The sequence below is a fragment of the Prinia subflava genome, chromosome 10 (genome assembly GCF_021018805.1).
Source record: "Prinia subflava isolate CZ2003 ecotype Zambia chromosome 10, Cam_Psub_1.2, whole genome shotgun sequence".
NCBI lineage: Eukaryota > Metazoa > Chordata > Aves > Passeriformes > Cisticolidae > Prinia > Prinia subflava.
The window spans coordinates 20,491,821-20,512,519 of NC_086256.1; the positions used below are offsets into that span (position 1 = coordinate 20,491,821).

The 20,699-nt window shown below is 40.3% G+C and overlaps 1 protein-coding gene across 3 annotated transcripts in view; it reads left to right on the forward strand.

Moving 5' to 3' along the window:
* NTNG1 (netrin G1) overlaps nt 1-20,699 on the forward strand; it is a 150,106-nt gene that overhangs the window by 46,112 nt on the left and 83,295 nt on the right. For all 3 annotated transcript variants that reach the window (XM_063407644.1, XM_063407645.1, XM_063407643.1), the window contains exon 3: nt 18,547-19,187. In XM_063407644.1, the coding sequence (XP_063263714.1) occupies nt 18,547-19,187 (641 nt within the window). The remainder of the gene's footprint in view (nt 1-18,546; nt 19,188-20,699) is intronic.

Below are 20,699 nucleotides of genomic sequence, written 5' to 3' on the forward strand. Positions count from 1 at the left end.
ATCAACAGCATGTGTCAGTAAATGCTGCCTGCGAAAAGCACGGCCTGACCGCTGCTCCTCTGTCCTGGACACTTCTGCAGCAGTTGCCCATGCTGGGTCGCTTTGAACAGTAAAAATCCCAATAATGATGCCAAGCATCCAAAATAGAACTTATTTCACATACTCAAATATCAAAATATTCAGCTTCCGAAGTCTTAATGTATTTTTTAGAGAAATTTGATTTTTATTAAAGTACCTTTATTAAAGGTACTGCAGAGAACCTAATGCATGTTTAAAGATTTAATTTACTAATTTTTTTTTTGTTTTCTGTAGCAGCTTTAACAAAATCAGAAGAGTTATTTCCACTTTATCCTGTTTTACACAGATTTCCCATAGCATTTCATTAAAGATAAGAATATAAGCACTATAGTCCAGATTATCTACATTTTCACAGCACTAAAGAGTAAATGCATATTTTTCCAGAGATTTTATTCAGTCTCCCTTGATATCATCCAGAAAGCTAGAGATAATCTCCCCTCAAACTCTGGAGCAGTTTAGGAATGCAGCACAGAATCTCTTATGTCTTGGACAAGTGTTAAAAAACAAGAGTTTCTTCCAAAACTGAAAAGGCAAATGTACTGCAAGAAGGGAAATGTATTGCTCTTACAAGTACTTTCTTGTGTTGAACCATTGCAAAAGTCAATAAGCCTTCCCCAACCCTTCTTACTCAACTGCTCTACTACAGCTTTGATACTCAGATAAATCCTTCCTGCAGCCTTCTCACCACTGACTTGGCTTATACTGCAATAGCCCTTTAAAAATTATTTTAAAAAATACAAAGCATGAAATCACTTAGAACACTGCAGACTGGGGTATTGTCTTTATAGATGAATGGTATATTTTCTTAAAAGTTCACTCTCACAAGTAGTTATTATTGTTGGTATTTCACCAGCTCAGGAAAGTTTTGGTTCCAAAGTCTGGCGCACACATGCATCCTGAGTGCCTGTCTGGCTAATGCCATGCAGGCAGCAGGCTGCAGCCTGCCCTCAGAGCAGCACTTCTATTTGCAGAGCAGCCTATTTGTAACTTAATTAAACTCACTCGGTGAATTATTTTAAATGTCATCATTCATAATTGGTGTTTGGCACTTTTTTAATGCAGATATATTAAGGAATAATTCATTTTACATCAAGTTAAGTCCAGTAATAAAATAATGGTAAACAATGAAACACAGTGAATCAGTCCTCATCTGGGGTGACTAGAAGGGCACATTGTTTGTTGCAATGTCATTTTTTTAACCTTTACAACTATTCATCATTAAGAGACTGATTTTATTCGGTGTCCCACATCAAATACAGTGTGCTCCTTCATTATTTTTTCTCCCAGTGTGAGAAAATTTTGTCTCATAAGCTCTTGCTGCTGTTTCCATAATTGGGGCATCTAGGAACAAGTCTGCTTCAATTTAAATCAGTGCAAAGATTCCCACAGTCTTCAGTGGGAGTTAAGAGTGACACATGAAGGACTTGTCCATCACAAATGCCAGAGTAACAGCACCAAATACATGTATGTATATATGTAGTTATTTTCTTCTTATACTTCTGCTGCTTCCTGAAGTTTTCCTACTTGGATTTACTCAGGACTGCAGGATGGGGCTGTTTAGCATCCCCTTCTCCAAGGCACAGCAACAAGCAAACACCTGAGCTCTGCCATGACCAGCACATGCTTGACAGCTTGTCATTGTAATAGTGACAAAAGAGCAGCTGGCCTTCAAAAAAATAATAAAAGTGACAATGAGAGATGTGAAAATGCTGTCAGGATGGGCAGTGCCTCCAGGCAGAGGTTGTCTTCACCCGTGTTTGGACAATGGCCCTCAGCAAGCTCTGGGCTTGCACCACTCCATGACATGCCACTGCAGTACCAACATGTAAACAAATAGTCATAATTAAGCCTTTCAACAGAATGATAGCCAGCAGAAAGCTTTTTTTCTCTACTTAGCTTCAACCATTGTATAAATTTTGTTCATGTAACTGAGCTATTTTACACAGACCTCTGGTATGCAACACAGTTATGCCTCTTGGACCACTGCATAAACTGAAATCTGGCTTCTCTGCTGCAAATAAGAAACAGGATGACAAACTCTGAGTTTAGATGCTTTGACATGTATGATTTTTAATGGAAAATGTGGACTATCCACTACATAATCCACATTTTAACACCATTACTATATATGTTATGTTAAACTCTCCTTCAGGGTGATAAGATTCATTATTGTATAAAAGCTAGTCAGAACCTCAACAAATCTGCCTTTTCAGTCTAATCTCTTGTAGTTACATCATCCCATGCCTACCCTCACTCTGCTAGCCTAGACTCAACTAATAAAACCAGGCATTCGTAGGTATTAAAAAAAACTCAACAAAATCCAATTTGTGATGGTGACTGACAAACACAGAGCATCTTAAATGAAGGTGTCCTGAAGGACTTAGAGCCTGCAGTGTAATTTAATTAAGATATCAAAGTGATAGCATTGTATCATCTATGACAGCTATTCTATTATAAAGCATTTCTTTAATTAACAAAGGCAGCACCTGAGAAGGCAGGCACTGGTATGAAACACACGTACCTTACACTCAGAGAGACACAATTACTCTTCAGACTTGAGTCACACTTGTTTTACTGCCTTTTTATTTGCCTTAAGGTGGGGCTGTAGCTCCCATTCCCTGTTTTCATGGACTCTCCACAGCCCCAGGATGCTGCAGGGATCTTGTCCTAAGCTTTGCCACACCTACAAGCTCCAGGAGCAGAATAGTGGCTTTTAGTTTTTCCTCAATTAAACTTTCCTCCTCATTTCCTCCACTGCCGCTGAGGAGAGCAGCTGATGGCAAAGCAGCTTCGGAGAAGCTCCATGAATGCGGAGTTAAAAGCTGCTGGGAAGTGACAGGATGATCCGGGACTTCATAAGGACTGGGATACCTCCTGGAGCTTTTATTCAATTGCTATTCAGGTCTTATCCAGTAAGAACATCTGTTGGTTTCAGCAAATTCATGTCTAGGAATTAAATTAATTGAATCTCAGGATAGGATTTGCCTCATTGAAAGGAACTTCAGAGAATTTAAATAAACTATAAAGTCCTAATAAAATATTTTCTGTGGCATAGGGTTGTTTTATAACTACTTGAATATCCCTTCATATATTCAACACGTAGTTTTAAGTGGTTTTCTTATGTGCTTGCAGATTTAATAAAAGTCAGAAGTTTCTATTTTTGAGCATCATATCCAAACTTTTGGCATCAGCCAAGTTCAGGCACCTGCAAGTATGCAGGCAGTTTTCTCCAGGTTTGGGGGGTTACAGGACCCTACAAGAAAATGTTACATAAAGAAGTATATATATAGTTCTGATTCCAAGTTTCTCTTATATCCGCAAAATAACGATTACAAAATGTAGTCTAGAAAAGCAGTCTGAGAAATATGAAGGAACTTGGAAAGGAACTTGAGTAGGCATAATATCAGATGGAGGAATCGATTTTATGATTAAAAGCTAGTCAGTACTGTGTTGCAGAATATATACAGATAAGTAGAGAGATACAAAGTCACAAATGTTTGCAAGGAGATGAGAGGTAAACAGCAGATCTTTTTTCTTTAATAGCTCCTATGGCAAAGACAAGTATCTCTCCATCTTCTTGAATAAATTACATTAATACATAATTTCCATAACCTTACTGTGTCACTATGAATTACTGAAATCAAAGATACCTTAAGAGGCTTGCTTTTTTCTTATATATATTTTAATTATCGGCCAGCTTTTTAAATTTGCTTGTGCCCACAATGTATTATTAACTGGTGCATTCAAGTGCTATATAGCAGAATTCACAAAAATAATCTCAAATCCACTGAAAATTATTTAGGGCCTTATGTTTGCTTCCATTATAAGCTAAAACTTGGAGTTATTTTCCATTGATCTCCCTGCAGCATTTTCAGTAAAAGCCCAGTGAAAAATTAGGAGAAATGAAAATTTAAAAAATCCAAGGGCACATCTTTTGAAGTTGCTTTTTTCTTTTCTACTTTTGCATTAACATATCACAGATGGCCATGTGGAACAGGGTGATTTTATATGCTGTCTAAAGACATTGTTATAAGCAGAGCTATGCCACTTCTCATCCGTAAAACATTTTATTGGGGCCTGAAAACACTCAGATGCTATATGCAGAGGGTTTTTATATGAAAAAATGTAAGTGTTGCATACCTTTAAAGAAGGGGGCATATGGCATTTAAGGCATCGTACAGCCTTAAATTCTCTGTCAGATGAGAGAATAGCTCCCCTTCTCTGAGGTCTTTTAGTTTTGCACCCTTTACAAGTACTGACTCATTTTATAAACAGATACTTCTCGTTCTAGTAAGTGCACTTCATACAGCTCCTTTCATACTAACTGGAACCTAAAATTCCATTTAAAGATAAACGCTGAGCAGCACTAGCTTGCTTAAATTACAGAGCCCCTGTAGGAGCACATGCGGGCATGTCTCATACTCAGCCCTTTCTGGCTTCAGATGCTGCCTTGCTGCCATCAGAAGCACTCCAGGTGTTGGGCAGGGCTGTCCCTGCTGTGCCCCCCACAGAGGCAGCTAAGGGGAGCTGGGCTGTCCCAGTACTCCCCTGTCACCCCTGAGCTCTGGGATGCACAGCCAGGACACCGCAGGCTGGTGCGAGGTTTTGACCTTTCTTGCACCTACTGCAAGAAACAGAGTCTGTTGGAAAGTCTTCCTACAGTCAACCATCAAGTCATTAAACAGCATTTTTGCTCAAAATTAGTTGAGCAACTAGACAGGCTAGGATTAGAGAATGTAATTTTTCACATTTCAAATGGCAGCAGTTAATTGCATTGCTCTATCCAAGGTGTTTCTCTTTATGACATCTTCTGTAAGATGTGTGATGGGTAGGACTGATAGGGAACATAATATGCTGTAATTTATTACTTCCCAGGGTAGTACAATGGAAAGTAGCATACTTAGAGCTTTTCTTATCAACTTGCTCTGTAATAGATTGAAATGTATTAGGATAAAAGGAAACCCTGTCCTTAAACTTTACCTTCAGGCATCCCAGCAGGCAATTGTGGAAAGTCTATTTTTACCATTATAGAAAAATTACATTCAATCTCTTCTTGTGAGAAACTCCTCCACCTAATGCTTACCGAAAGTCAAATACTTTTTAGGTTGTATGCATTCGACAATGTTCGTGTGTTCAGTTGTCTTGTCGTAGCATACACACGCAGATTTAATCTCTGCAGGGGGTTAATAGCAGGAGAAGAATTGGCAGCACAACATCCCCGTAGGGAAGCAGCAGGGAAAGGCCCAGCAGCACTGCATGGCCCAGGCTGCCCTGGGCTCCCTCACTCACCTGAGTTAGCCCAATTCCTGTGCCATGGCTGTTCCTGGTTGCACTGGAGGCATGCAGAGGTTCACGGGAAGCCCCAGCTTGCAGAACTCTTGCCACAGCTCTGTAGGGAAAGAAGCCTCTTCAGATTTTAATTACTTTATAATCAACCCAAGAAGCAAGTTTGCCTCAGTTCAAGGGAGTTGCTTGCATGCTACACATCTGATGAGTTAATTGAAGGTATTGCATACCTTATCATAAGCCCTTTTTTGCACTTGGAGATGCTCTTGTTTCCTTTGTGTAGAATATTCACACTCAGACTTGGGAGGTACTCTGTGTCATTTGGGACCGTACCTGAGGCTATGTTGGGGACTGGTTTTATCCCCATTGCCCACCTGAGGCAGCAGCAGGGATCGTGCAGACCTTGCACCCTGCCCTCTGCATGGGACAGGAGCAGCTGCTTTCCTTCCCCTCTCAGCAGCACTGCCACACAACCAGTTGGGCTTTTCCACATCCCAGCGTGCTGTGATGAAATAAGTTTTTTAAATGACAGGTTGTTAGGAGGCAGTGCAAGCACAGACTATACCTGAGGTATAAATTTGCAGATAAGAGTAGTAATGATTTTAGGAAATCATTGTATATTTTTCAGGGATGTGTGGTTATTTTTTATTATGGACATATGTAATAAAGGAAATTACATGACATTCCCCAGCACAGAACTGAACAAATTAGTAGTTTATCACAAAGTTTGCAACCCTGCCTCAAAAGATAATATGTGGGGATTTTTTTAATTGAATAACTTATATTGGTGCAGCATCCTAATGTGGATTTGATGAGTGGCTTTATTCTTTTTCAAAGCACTATGTGCTCTAATTTGAATGTGGAGAGACATCACACAATTCATTGTGAATACTAATAAAACATCCCTTCACTGTATAATGAAATCCAACATTCAAATTTGTTTCTATAACAATTCCACATCATGCAGGCATGCACTGTGACTCATTAAAAATATTTATTTTATCATCCTGACAAACACAAATGAAGGGAAAACAATGTGGCCCACCTTTTAAGAGAAATGAGGTGAAATTGGATTTCACTTACAATTGTCATTATTGTTTATATGCTTTTTCATTCTTCCTTTAAGTGGTTCACATACATACAGAGGTCCTCTAAGCCTGAGAATCCTGTAACAAAAACTTAGCAAATTCAACATAAATGAGTGCAGATTCTGTAGCAATAATAAGATGGGGGGGAGTTATATATATTAAGAACAGTGTTTCTGTATAACATCAGCAATTCTAATTGTGGTGTTTGACATTCAGTGTTAATCCATCAGCTCTAAAACGTATTAAAAATGGCAGTAGATGTATTAGTAGGTGCAAAATTGTCAAAAATAATACTGACATTAAGAATCAGAAATAAAATTACAGTTACCGTAGAAATACAATTTTGCATGAGATCCATGAGCACAGAATCAATAACACTCTGGAACAGGATGAACAGTGCCTACAGATGCAGACAGTCCCAAAAGCACAGCTGAGACATCCCTAAGAAGAAAAGAATTTCTCCTGTCTCTTTAGTCCTTTTTATTTGTTGTCTGGCTTTGCACTTTCTTTTCTCTGTGGCACAGCCATAGAATTAATAAAAAGATTTCTCTTTGGAAAAACACTAATTAATAAATTAATTTTTCTTTGAAAAAAAAAGGCCTGTGAGGCAAAGGAAAAGGGTCTGGCTTAGGCACCACTTGTCTGAGCTCTAATTACTTCACCTCTTTGTCTGATCTCCTCCACCTGTAACTTTGTGGGCAGCTGAACATGGTTGTAATTCATTTGGAGATTTAGAGCTAAAAAGTAGCATGCAAAACATTACATAAACATGCAATATTACATAAAAGTGGATTGAAAGGTTTTTTTACAGCTTTAAGTGACCTGGTTTTGCTGTTCTTATACATAACTACTACACTACATCCCATTCCAACTGGTGTGATAACATGCAAAAGAAAGGACTGTCAGAGCTGGGGAAGACAGCCTCTCTTGGCTTGGAAAGCTGACCAATTTCGATGATAACAAAGCAGAAGTCCAGCTTTGGGAAATTAACTGTTTATTGAATGGCACTCAGCACTTCTCTCTTTGGGGTGATTAGTAAAACATCAGCTCACTGTTTTGGCAATGCTCTAGTGAATACACGCATTGCTTAGTGTAGGTTGTGCAGGTATTTGATTAGACCACCTGTTCTAAGAAGATTACTTCTTTAGGAAGAAATAAAACGAAATTGAAGATAACTTTTTTCTAACTAATTTTTTTGTATTAAATTTGATGAAAGTTATTTAACTGTTGCTACTGCTTAGGAATCCTCTTTAGCAATCTCAAAAGTCTCCCACAGAGGAAGCAGGAATCGCCTCAGGAAAACTATTAAAGCTGACAGTGGTTTGTCACAGGCAACCATTAATGAATACCTTGGAGAATTTGGTTTTCTTCTGCTCATTGTCTTGCCATAATTCATAGTCAATATCCCACAGATTTTGCAGAATGACTGTGTAGCTGCACATCTAGGCAAGCAAATAGCATCTTTTAAGTTGGTGAAAAATACAAGTGAGAAATAAGTTGTAAGATCTTGTTTCTGAGGGTGAATACTTAAACAAGGACTCTGTCTTCACAAAGCAAGGAAAGGTTTGGGATTTGGTTTTGTTAGTTTCCCTTTTAACTAGTTCCTAGTACAGGAGTTGTGCATTTCTGTGCATGAAAATAGTTTTGTATAAACTTCTTGTCAATCAGAACGGCTTGGTACAGTGCCTTTGGCTATCTCCAGTAACACAGTCTGCCAGGATCCAGAGTAAAACATAAAACCTACAATAGCAGTGATATAACATGAGACACCTTCCGTCACACCGCTTTACTTCCCAGGTGTAGCATATTCTACAGTTCCACTTCCAGGAAAGAATAAAATTATCAGGGGAAGCAAATTAAAAATGTAATGCATGCTCACACAGATGTGTAAATACAGAGGAAATAAAATAGTGGCAATAGAAAAAACAGAGTTCTTCATACCTGAATTTAGATTGTTGAGATTGCAACAGCAATACCTGCAGTGCAGACTGAGGTAAGCTTTTGCAGGTGTTATGTTTACATCTGTCAGAACAGAAATAATCTGAATTTGTTGTCCTAAATCCTGCTGCTCTTTGTAAGAATAAAATTGTAATGCTGCCCTGGGGGAACATATGTAGTGAAATTCATTTTGTTGGGACAGAAATGGTTGTGTTTAAGTCCAACAGACACATACATCCCAAGTAGTCTTCTACAACATAACACTTGCACATGCAAGTAGCTGTTTTTGTATGTAAGTGACTTTTTAACAGATAAGCAAGAGTACAACAGCACAGGCATAATTTAGCTCTCTGTTCACTATTTAGGGTGCATTTTTATGCTGCCCTTAAGCCAGGCAATCTATCTGCACTGCTTCACTTCATTCCCAGCTGTTGCACCCCTTTGGGTAGTACCAGTGCTCATCTGGCCAAGCAGTGCATCAGAGCAGGGACCTGACTAGGAGAAAAACTTCAGTCTAGGGAAAAAAGTACTTACTTTCAGACACATCCAACTCACCAATACAGCAGCATAATTCCTAGGCACAAATGTGGGATCTCCCAAATTCATAGGAAATTGGTACTTAGAGAGAAGCAGCTAGCTCAGAGACCATCAGCTCCCCAGCAGACTTGCAGGTGAACAGGGAGAGGGATGAGCAAGCAGCACATGGCTACATGTGAGGCTAGTGCTCACTTGAGGCAGGACTGAGACCATGGCAAAGGTGCAGTCCTGAAGGAAAGAGATCAACTGGAAGTGTCTGGACCAGAAAAGCAGCACAACAGCATTTCCTAAATTGTTTTTCAATTTTTTCAAGGCCCCCTCCTTCAAACCCAGAAGAATGATGTCAGTGCTATTTTAAAGAGTAGCCTTATTTTAATTTAGTGCAAAATTACTTGTGTTGTGCATTGTGTAATTTTAGTGGAAAATTACCTGTAGACTGGAAGCCCTTGGTCTTTCTTGCTGTGCTGAGGGAGAGAGAGCAGCAGGTGAGTGGCTGGGAGCTCTTTGGGCCTGTCTGCATACACATGAACCCACCCTTAGCACTGTGCCCTCAAAACCACCCCTTTGAAACTACAATACTGCTCTGTAACCGTAATTTGAGCTTCACTGAATCCAAAAATTCCCAGTTTATTAAAAACTAATTATAAAGCATGTTACTTATCACGTTGATCGGTCAGCCAAGCCTAACACGTAAATTGAGCTCTTGTATGAGCTACACATAGAAGTGCTGAAGTTGTTTTTACATAATCCTAGAGGGACATTAGCATTTCAGACTTCTACTACCTAGTTTGAACTTGCACAGAAGCCAGTAGTAGAAAGGTTAAGTGGATGTTATTTAAAAAAAAAAAAATCTTCCTATATTTGCTTTGCACTGTCTGTAATAATGCAGACTTTTCTTATTACTCGATACTTAAATACAGTAGAAATAGACAAAAAAGCCTTGCTTGTTTGGAATAGTTTGTCATTTTGCATTTTACATTTTTGTGTGTGCTTATGTAAACCACTTTTCAAGTTTAAATCAAATTCAGCAGTTCTTTCCTAACTATTTGGACCCTGTAGAATAGATGTGTGCTATAAAAGAGCTGTGACAGTCTGCTTTGGTGAACAATCAGATAGCTAATAAAGTGATGTTAATGAGCTGCATAGTATTTTAGAAAGCTTCTGGATTGAAAAATATCACAGCCAAGAGAAAAAAGAATAAGGAGCTTTGTACATCTTTCACAATAAGTAAATAATGCATTCAGCATTATCATTAAGCTACTTAAGTGGCAATTCAGCAATGGAGAGTTTTAGTCCAGATCTGTTACGGACAGAAGAATTTTAAACTGTGGTATAAATCCATCCTGTTATATCCAAAATCTTACCATAAGAAGATATAATTAACCAGTAACACTTGATGAAAACTTTTCACTGTAATTCCTTTTAAACTATATATGCAAATCATGGTTCTTTCATTTAAGGAGAAATCCTGAGCCATTTAATTTTCATTCAAGTCATTACAACACTGTACATTTATTTTCCATTAACTTCAGATTTTTGTGTTTCTGTACTGACCACTTATAAACTGAGATGGCATTTTGTACATACATAACTTTTTCAGTGTTGTGATGAATGCTCTATATAAAGAGCTGTCCAAGTAAGATGCATTTACTGAAATCAGCACAGGATAGGAGTGCACTGAACACTGTTGCAGCTCCTCAGTTAAACACCACATCAGTGCTCTGTTCTACTCATTTAGTATGATTTACACAAAAATCAAGTAGAAATTTGCATCCTGGCCAGGACTTGTGGCATCGATACTTTGCACAAGCCTCCATAGTTATTACTCCAGAGCTGTCCACCAGGAGGACTAGGAAACCCTAGGAAACCACAGGAGTGGGGGCCATAGGGGCAGAAGATGGAGCATTGTTGGGAACCAGTTTGAAACCTAAGAACAGCCCTTTGCAGAAGCAAAAGCCATTTACAACCCACCTGCCTCCAGCATTATTACAGGGCACATGTCTTCACTTTACCTGTAGGGAATAAAAACACAGAACTAGTTACACTTACATACCCAGTTGTTCTATGTACCAGAAAAGACCCTCCTGGCACTCTCACACAGCTCACAGCAGCCTCTGTGCCCTGTGTGGGAGGGTCAGGAGCCCACCTGGACTGCAGAAAGCTGTTCCACTGTCCTCACACCAGGAGTCTTCCAAAAATTTGTGCTAGTACAGCATTCCCATGCTCCCAGGATTTGGTATCTCATGATCTGATTTCATACTCAGCTGTGTAAAGAGCTCCACTCTACATACCCCACCCTAGAGCAAGCTGAGGAGCCGTGCATTTCTGCTATGGACATCCCTCCACTGCCTCAGCAAGTGCCAGGTGAGCAGCAGGGGAAGAGGTGCCACCAGAGAGCCACCTCAGCACTGCCCCACACAGCCAGGACACAGCTGGGGACACTGACACCCCATCACACCTCCAGGCACAAAGAACAGGCAGAGCAGGGTCATCAAGGGAGCCCCCCAGGAGGAGAGAAGGACCCAGGGCTGCAACACAAGCCTAAGGTGAAGAAAAGACCAGGCAGAGAGTTCAGCCTGAGCTTAAATAGGGTCTGGCCTGGGGGCCAGGTGGGGCTGGCCAGAGACATCAACCCCTGCTCCCAGGTGGGGCTGGCCAGAGACATTAAGGCCTGCAGGGGCCTTCTATGCTATCAAAACCTGTTTCTCAGACTTTTTGGTTTGCACAGTTTTCTTTTTTGGAGCAAAACTCTGAATACAATCATTTATAACTAGAAAGAAACAGAAAATAAAAAAATAAAAAAAAAATTAAAAATTGTGTTTCCAGTAGCCTGATTTCTCCTGTCCCCACCAGGATGATTTGATTTCTCAGATTTTGATGCTCACATTCCCTGCATGGTGACTGTGATCACTGATAACATCTGTTCATGATAATGGACCAACTTTCCTCTGTGCTGGCTTTTCCTTGCTCAGGAATGGCACCTTTCAGCTGCAGTGTTTTAGACTTCTTTCTACCTTCTCAGTGGCTCCCATTCTAATCCATGGATAGTCCAAAATAATCAGAAAGTGAGCAAGATGAGAGCTGCACCAGAACACGAAACCTAAGGCAGAGACACCCCAAGCTGTTGTTTCTGGCAGTATAAGCTATTCCCATTTGGGCATATCCCCTGTATCTCCTGCACAAGTTCCTTGCCAGAGCTCCTGCAGGGCAGCAGGATGGCTGGAGAACTGGCTCCGACCAAACTGCACTGATGTGAGCTGAGCAGGATGCTGGAGATGGATTCACTCTGCTGCCCTGTCCCAGGAGTGCTCTCATGCATGGGCTGCTTTACCCAGGACAAGTGCCACTGCAGAAGGGGGTATTGCGCCCCTGGGATTCCAGTTTCTTAAATCCAGGTATGCATCTGGTATAAAAGAAACACAGTTTTTCTTGGAACATTTGCAGTATTGTTCAGCCAGAGCTCAGCACAGTGGGGTCGCAGCATCAGGCATGTCATGACACTGCAAAAGCTATAAATATGAAAGGGATTATGTTGCCAGATACCTGCTGATGCAAGAGGAAAACACCAATATTGAGCTTCTGAAATAACAAAACAACACTGGGGTCACTGCCAGTAAGATCTGCCATAAGGTAATGCCAGAATGATCAAGTGGCCAAAGTTACATCAGCAAGGTTGCCAAGTCAGAGACAGTTTCAGCAGCAGAAAGCTGCCAGTGAGGAAAAGAGGGGTTTTCATTCCCCAGAAGTGAGTAGAAATATTTCAGAGGAGACAAAACTCTGTTTGCTTTATAAACTGAAAATCATTTTCGAAAAGTAACTAAAGTTACTAAAAATAGAGAATGTTTTCCTAGGAGGTAAATGCCTTTGGCAAATGCACCAATGCATTTGGTGTTGCAAATATTAAAATGTTTTCCTATGCAACATTTTCAATCAATAGTATTGAAAAGAGGCAGTAATCTGAGAACTACTCTGTATGCCAGGAATGCCTTCAAATGATCTACCAAAAGGCTTTGCAAGAAACAGTACAATATAATTAGGGATTACAGAGTTCATCATGCAAAAGTATTTCTCTCTAATTCTGCATCTATATGTAAATTTGGTATAGGATTCCATACCTCATGGAGGTGTTGTCATGAAGAATAATTAGCTAGGTTTGTGTGCCCCATGGCAAAGTACCAGATTTTTAGAGGCTTAAATATCTTTTTAAAATCTGAATTACAAGGGCCTTCTTACACCAAGTTTGTTTCAGGATCAGGACCACAATCTACAATGTACTTTCAACCTTAAAAGTACATGAAGTTGTTAAGCATTATTGTCTATTTTGGGCCAGTCACATCCTCCCTGGTTTAATCTTTTTAAGTCTCCCCAGAAGGTATTGATTTAAACATGCTTTTATTTTCCTTTTTTTTGCTCATTTTGAAGAATGTACATTGTTCAGCCTGCAGCTCAGAGTTCAAAGTGCTAGTCTGGGCATCCAGATGCCCTCGCTTGGGAGCTCTTGAGAGAGCATCAAATCTTCCACTCAGATTTTAGCACTTTTTCTTTCTTAACTTAAATCACTTTAACTTAAAATGCTGTCACTGCAATGATGAAAGGCTGTTGATGGTAAAATGTTCTTGTCTACAGCCATTCCTGTCATCGTCACAGCAATAATTCTGCAGACATTGACCGAGACGCTCTCAAACCAGCTAATGGATGTAGGGGCTTTGATAACATCAATTATCATGCACCAGCTCCTGGGCCTTGCCAATCCTCCACCTCACCGGCTGTTTGCCCTTAGCAGAACACCTAATAAGTAGCATCTCACAAACAATGTTTTCATAATCTGGCTCTGTCATGGTAAACAAGTCATTCCTGGTTAGAAACCACATGCAAAATGTAAGCATTAGGGCAATTGCTGCTGTTAGCTATTACTGTCTAATTAATCACCTACAATGTACAGCATGCACTAAGTGAATTAATTGTAATGATCTTTTGAAAAGCAAAACAGAAATCCACTATTATTTCCAAAAGTGTGACTTGAATGTAGTAATTTACCACACAGCCGCATTCCAGACATAAATGAGGCTGAATTTATTTCTTGTCTTGTGTCTGATCTAATTACCTTGTGGCAGTAGTATAAAAATCAGTTGCAGTGACTCACTTCTTGAAAATTTATTTTGGTTCTTCTCAAAATCTTGGCCAGCTTGACCTCAGCAGCCTTCACCAGTTTGAAAATGCAAGTAATAATCCTCTGTAGGGATTTAGCCAGGTGTCCATTACAGCACGTAATCTGTGATGCAGCTTCCAGTATTCACACTGCAGAAGAGTTCGGCCCCTCTGTCTCTGTTCCTGAGTGACAAAGTCCATGAGGTCTTAATGTGGACAGGGAACACATTGAAAGAAACAACATCTTCAGTGGAACCCTGAGCCTGTGTGGGTGCCACGGGGGAGCTGTACAGGTGAGACCAGAGGCTTCACCTCAGCAGCACTGCTGCTGCTCCCCTGCTGGCATTCAGAGGTCACACTACTGCTGCAGCTCTGGTTTTGACCTAAATCCTCAGCCTAGGGTCACTGTGCTGTTCCTGGAGAGGCTTTTGGTAGGAAACTGCTGCCCAGGGGGAGCAAGGCCAGCAGAGCACCTCCAAGACCACTATGTACTTTCAAACTGGCTGGCACAAAGAGACATTGCTGTGTGGTAAAACAAACTAAATCCAGCTAGTTGAGGGGAAACCTACTGCGATCAATCAGCCCTACTCAGGAGCTTCTCAGGTAACTCTGCTTTTTCCAGCCAGGGCTGAATGGGACTGAGTCCTGTGATATGGCCACCGTCCTCACTGTGCCTGCAGATCAGGTACCTCCTCCTAAAGCCAACACCTAGACTGTCAGTAGTTTCAGTAACATTTTCAATTCCATGAGCAGCCAAAACCATAATCAATAGCAGCTTAATTTGCCTGCCTGCAAGGAGCTATCTAATATCAGTCTCCCATTACTGTACAGGAAAATAGCAGTTTTTTTCAGGTGGTCGTGGTTGTGGTGTTGGGAAAGACTCAGCTACCTTTTATGCTAATTGGCAGTAAAGTGTTTAGAAGTATTTATCAGTATTTAATTATTTAGAACTCTCCTAACGGCTTAAATATCATTTTGAAAAGTTGTAAATATTTTCCACATTGTCCTGCTAAAGAGCTGCTTCTTGGAAGGCTTGAATGAAGATCTATTTATGGCTGCCTGCTAGGCACAAAATCACTTAGAGATGCTAATGCTCTCGTCCTTCAGATGGCCCCGACACAGACTGAGCTTAGTTTCCACAAATTGGGCAAAGTTTGTCTTTGCTGTATTCATTTTACTGAGACAAAAGTCTTAAAGAGGATTATCCTAGAGATCAAGGCATTAAAATATGTAACTAATCCCAGTTAAATTAATTGTTTTCATAACATGTGCTGTGTAATAGTACATGTATTGAGGGACATTTGTGTAGAGTAAGACCCTTTTAGACTGTTTTGGTAATGTAAGTATGACTTACCATGCAAATTACATTTAAGATTAATTAGAAGCAGTTGAAAGCCAAGTTGCTAATAGAGAAAAGGGGAACCTGATTCCAAGCCTCTGAAGCAATAATTATGTTAAATATTTCAAAATTACATCAGCAATTGCCATGTCAGTAGAAGAGGGGAATTTACATACACTCATAATTTCTCTCCTCCTGTTAGAATTCAGAACATTTATTTTATTGGCTTATAATCAGCTTAGATTTTTTTTCTCCTAATTTTCTTTTTTAAGCACTTGAACTCCACACAGGTTATGTTGGTGTCATCAAATCATTCACCTCTTAAAAGAGAATTCTGTGCCATAAAATTAAAAGAATAATTCAGTTTCTTGGTGGGGGTATGCCTGAAGCTTTTATTAGGATTCTCATGTGCAGTGATGTCCCTAACCCGTTGTTTCAGCAGCAGGTTGTGGCACCACTGCTGCCACTGGTAAGAGTTTCAGTGCAGGACAGGCAGCACTGTGATTCTGACCTATTTCTCACAATACTCGGCCATTAATTGGAATAGGCTCATCTTTCTCTACACAGCTCTGTGCACAGAGCTGGAGGCTGCATTTCAGTTGCGAGGTAAGGGCTACCAGCTCCCAGTGTCAAACTGTATTCACGTTAGCTTGTGGGGTGTCCTCAGAGCCCCTCTCCCAGTTATCCTCTGATTCTGCTGGCACCTCAGCTTTTGCTAAAAAGCAACAGATAAAAGGCAAAGGGAGTAAAATAAATCAGCTAATATAGAGAAAGAAACACGACATCCCATACAGCCCGGGTGAGCTGCTGGAAGTCATAAAACATGCTTCCTCCAGCATCCAGGGACTAAGGGATCGGAGCGGCTTTAGCTTTCAGCACAGAGAATCACAACAGACTCAGCGGCTGCTGCTGGAGCAGCCACCTAAAGCCATCCCTCAGCAGTGCTCAATGCACCCACATGGGAGCATTCATTTGTTGGGTTTTGATACCTGTGGCTGCCCAGTGGAGTTGCTTTTGCAAAAGCAGAAGCATAAAGCATATAACTGTTATTACTTACAGGTTAGAGGTATAGAGATATAAGTGACCAGAATTTTCCGGGCAGCCTCAGACAGGTGTGATTTATGCAATCTGAGCAGCTTCTGATCAGCTGATATTTACATATAGCCAAAGGGTCTGGAACCTTACAGATTTCACAACATGTATATTTTCCCTGAGGAAAATAGGCCTGTGTAAGTCAGCAAATCCTGGCATTTGTATCTGATATATTAAATGGAGCTTAAGTATAAAAAAATTCTGTGTTTTTTGCTTGAAACTTACTTTTAATTTTCACTGTTTTATTCAAAAGGAAGGCATAGAAATAGCAACCATGAGCTTGAAATCAGAGCTGTAACAGATTATAGACAATATTTTGCAGAGTATTTCCAGTTACAGCTGCATGCTTTGAAGCTGTCAGTGTAACAAGCAGCATGCTGGTTTTCAAATAACCCTTTTTTGTTGTCTTGTAGTTTCTTTTCCTAACTTCTAGTCCCAGTGAATTGTTGTCAGTTTTAGCATTCAACTGTATTAACAAGAAAGACAGAGAAAGAAAATAGTATTTTCCAGCCCAGGTTAGATGAAGTTGCCAGTGGGGAGGTCAAAGTGAGTGCAGAAGTTCTTTTGCTTGTGTTTTGTGTTAGTATATCAAGGAGCAGAGCAGTGGCCAAGGTAGAAACTCATGTTTGAAACCTGTTTTCAACACTGGATAGCATTGAGTCGCTTCATTGCCTTCAGGCTTCGAGATGGAGAGAAGTATAACTGCAATTATAAGAAAAGAAAAGGTTGATCATCATGCCAGGGCTTGTTCTCTTTTCAGGGCAGGTGCAGGGAACTCTGATTAATGACAATAACAGCTACCTTAATGACCTCATCGAGCTCTGCTAGGCATAGGCATGTGCATATTTTTCCCCAGCAGTGCTGACCATCACTGAACAGAGGTTTCTTCCACAATCTGAGTGTCAGGGGGAGGGAAGGATACAGAACAGCAGTTGCTCTCTGGAACAAACACAGAATGAACAAGTAGTAAAATACTAATGTACTGCTGAAAGCTGAAATTAGATATAGGTGATTCAATGCAGTCTACAGGGTCTGATATCTTGGCAACTGCTGCAAGATATCCCCAATCTGCAGACAAAATAGCCTTTGTGAAGAAGCAGAAGATTGTAGTGTGAAAGTTAATGCATCAAAAAGCCAGAAAGAGAATAATTCACTTTCACCTTGCTTCAGAGGACAAGCAGCAGTAAAAGCTGTGCACTATTGGCAAGCTTTTTTTGTTGCTGTTTTTAACTCAACCCTCAGTTCAGAGCTCCAGCCACCTCGGCAGTGTTCCAGCTGGAGCCACTGACATCTCCCACCTAATCAAGTGCTGGATTATCTTGTCCTGATAAATTGAACCTGGTGCCTCATGAAAAGTCTTTTCTGAAGTACTTTGGTGCCCTGTAATAAGATGGCAGATACCTGAATCAAGCCCCGGAGCTGACAGAGCACTGTTTTTCTAATGGCTTTTGGTTGCAAGTGTAAATGTTTTAAGGCAAGGCAGTGTTGAGCTGAGAGCACAAGTTAAGCATGATAAATTTCCCACCTGGGTGAAAGGAAACTTGAAAGTGTACTGAATACTGGCTCATACTGAGTACACACAGGCTGCACTGCTAACAAAATACACTTGACCTAAAAATTAGTTCTTTTTTAGGCAGAGCTCTGAGGAACATCCTTGTTCCAAAAAGACATTCTCTTTGGCTGCTGCATCTTTCTAAGGAGTTGCAGTTATTGAGCTGTTAGAGACTTGCATGCTGTTCTTTGTCTTCTGTGACTCAATCCCTGGTCCAAGTCGTTCAGAGTAAATAAGCTCTTTTCATTCTTTAACATATACTGAGAAAATGCCTTATATTGCAGAAGCAAGGGTGCTCTTCGTGTGGTGTTTGTACATTTACTTTAACAGATAAACCAGCCAAGATGAATCTCATTAAGATAAAGTTTAGAGGCATTTGTTTTTTCTTTCTTGGCTTCCCTCCTGAAGAAAAGCTCAGTCAAGAGACATCTTATGTGTCACACTCACCTCTGTGGTTCCCCTTGTAACACTGCTTTGCTCTTTTCCAGGGGAATCCCTACATGTGCAATAATGAATGTGATGCGAGTACCCAAGAACTGGCTCACCCTCCAGAACTGATGTTTGACCTGGAAGGAAGACATCCCTCCACGTTCTGGCAGTCCACAACTTGGAAGGACTATCCAAAGCCTCTTCATGTCAATATTACCCTCTCCTGGAACAAAACCATTGAGCTTACAGATAACATAGTTATCACCTTTGAATCTGGCCGTCCAGACCAAATGATCCTGGAGAAATCACTCGACTATGGACGAACGTGGCAGCCCTACCAGTACTATGCCACGGACTGCTTAGATGCTTTCCACATGGATCCAAAATCAGTGAGGGATTTATCACAGCACACAGTCCTAGAAATCATTTGCACAGAGGAATACTCTACCGGGTACATGACAAATAGTAAAATAATCCACTTCGAAATCAAAGATAGATTTGCTTTTTTTGCTGGACCTCGGCTTCATAACATGGCTTCTCTTTATGGCCAGCTTGACACCACCAAGAAGTTAAGAGATTTCTTTACCATCACAGATCTGAGGATAAGACTGCTTAGGCCAGCAACTGGTGAAATATATGTAGATGAGCAACACCTGGCACGCTACTTTTATGCAATTTCAGACATAAGGGTATATGGAAGGTAAGAGAAAATATAACTTCAGAAACAGGCTGTTTGATTTGAGAAAGTATTCAAAACTGCTTATTTCTCCAAAAATTATGCTATTTTCTGCCAATGTTCATTGGAAATCTGGCTCAGCTGAAGGCCATTGCTGTCATACCAGAAGTTTCTGACTCAGGCACAAGGTCTGGATGTTGGCTGGCACTTCCCTTGGATCTGAGTCCTGGGTCTCAGGCAGGATGGCATTGGTTCATGCCTTGGCTCAGGAATTCACCCTAGCAGTGGGACACTTTCTTCTCCTATGTAGCTGGAGTCTGATCCAGTGGCAGTTAACTAAAAACAGAGATTCTGTTTTATCATTTGACCTTTCCAGGCCTCAGATGTGAGCTGTGATTGATACAGCAGCCCTTGCACAAACCCTTCCCACTAGGTCTGGCTGTGAACAAGGAAAGCAGTGGAGATTAGAGTCCATTCCTTGTACTTAAATAAGCTCTGAAATACAGAGAAGCTGAATTAAAACAATGTTTTAGATAGACTGATTTGACTATAACAGAGATGATTATTCAGCTGGGTTCAAGACAAACGGTTCCCTCCAGGGCAAGTGGTGGCTGGTATCAAGTGCTGTAGTCCCAAAAATAATAACTGCAGTGACATTCCTATCAGGAAATTTTCTTCCCACCTCAAACTAGCAATAGACTGATGCCCTCAAGCAGGAGGGTGATCCCTTTGTATGGCTCTTGGATGCCAAGTTGTTCAGAAAAAATAAGTGGGATCACCTCTACTAGCAATTCACTCACCAGTCTAATATACCTTTTCTTCCTCCTCTATTTCTCCTATGTAGAGTTTAGGACTTCCTTTTTAAAAAACGTTTTTCTTTTTCTTTAAGAGAATCTGAGTATCAAAGCAAACAGAAAAGCTAATCTATCTTGGAAGGCCAGGGACTTTCTTTGCAGACCCAGAACTGAGTGAAAAAAAAAAATAGCAACAGTGATTGTATAAAACAGTGCTGGCTATATTTTTGTTATTCCTGTAGTGAAAATCAAAATCATCAAAATATATTTCTTAGGACCAGAGATTTAACATGCAGTTACAATCTTCTGTGTCCACACCAACTGTATATCCATTCATACAGAATTACTAGTCCAACATTTGAAAATCTAAAATAAATGTTGCTGGTTTAAGCTTTTTGCAGTGCTCATTAGTAACATTGTAAATTATTTTTCAGAAGTCTCTTGGGAGGGCTAAGTGGATCATGAACAGCTTAAGATACTGTTTGAAATAGTTTGGTAAAATTAGCTTCAATGTAAAAAAATAACACCTATTTAATGTGTAGATTTTCTCCACTGGGCTTCACATAGGTTAGCTCTACTGAAGCATCATATCAAAGCTCAGGATTTGTAGGTCCTCAGGCATTAAGGAAAGCCTGTTCCCCATCTGAAAACCCATTTGGAGCTTAGTCTGACTTCAATTAGATTATCATTACTTTATCAAAGAAAGCATCTGAAGGATTAAAAAAGAGTGCATTGCATGCAA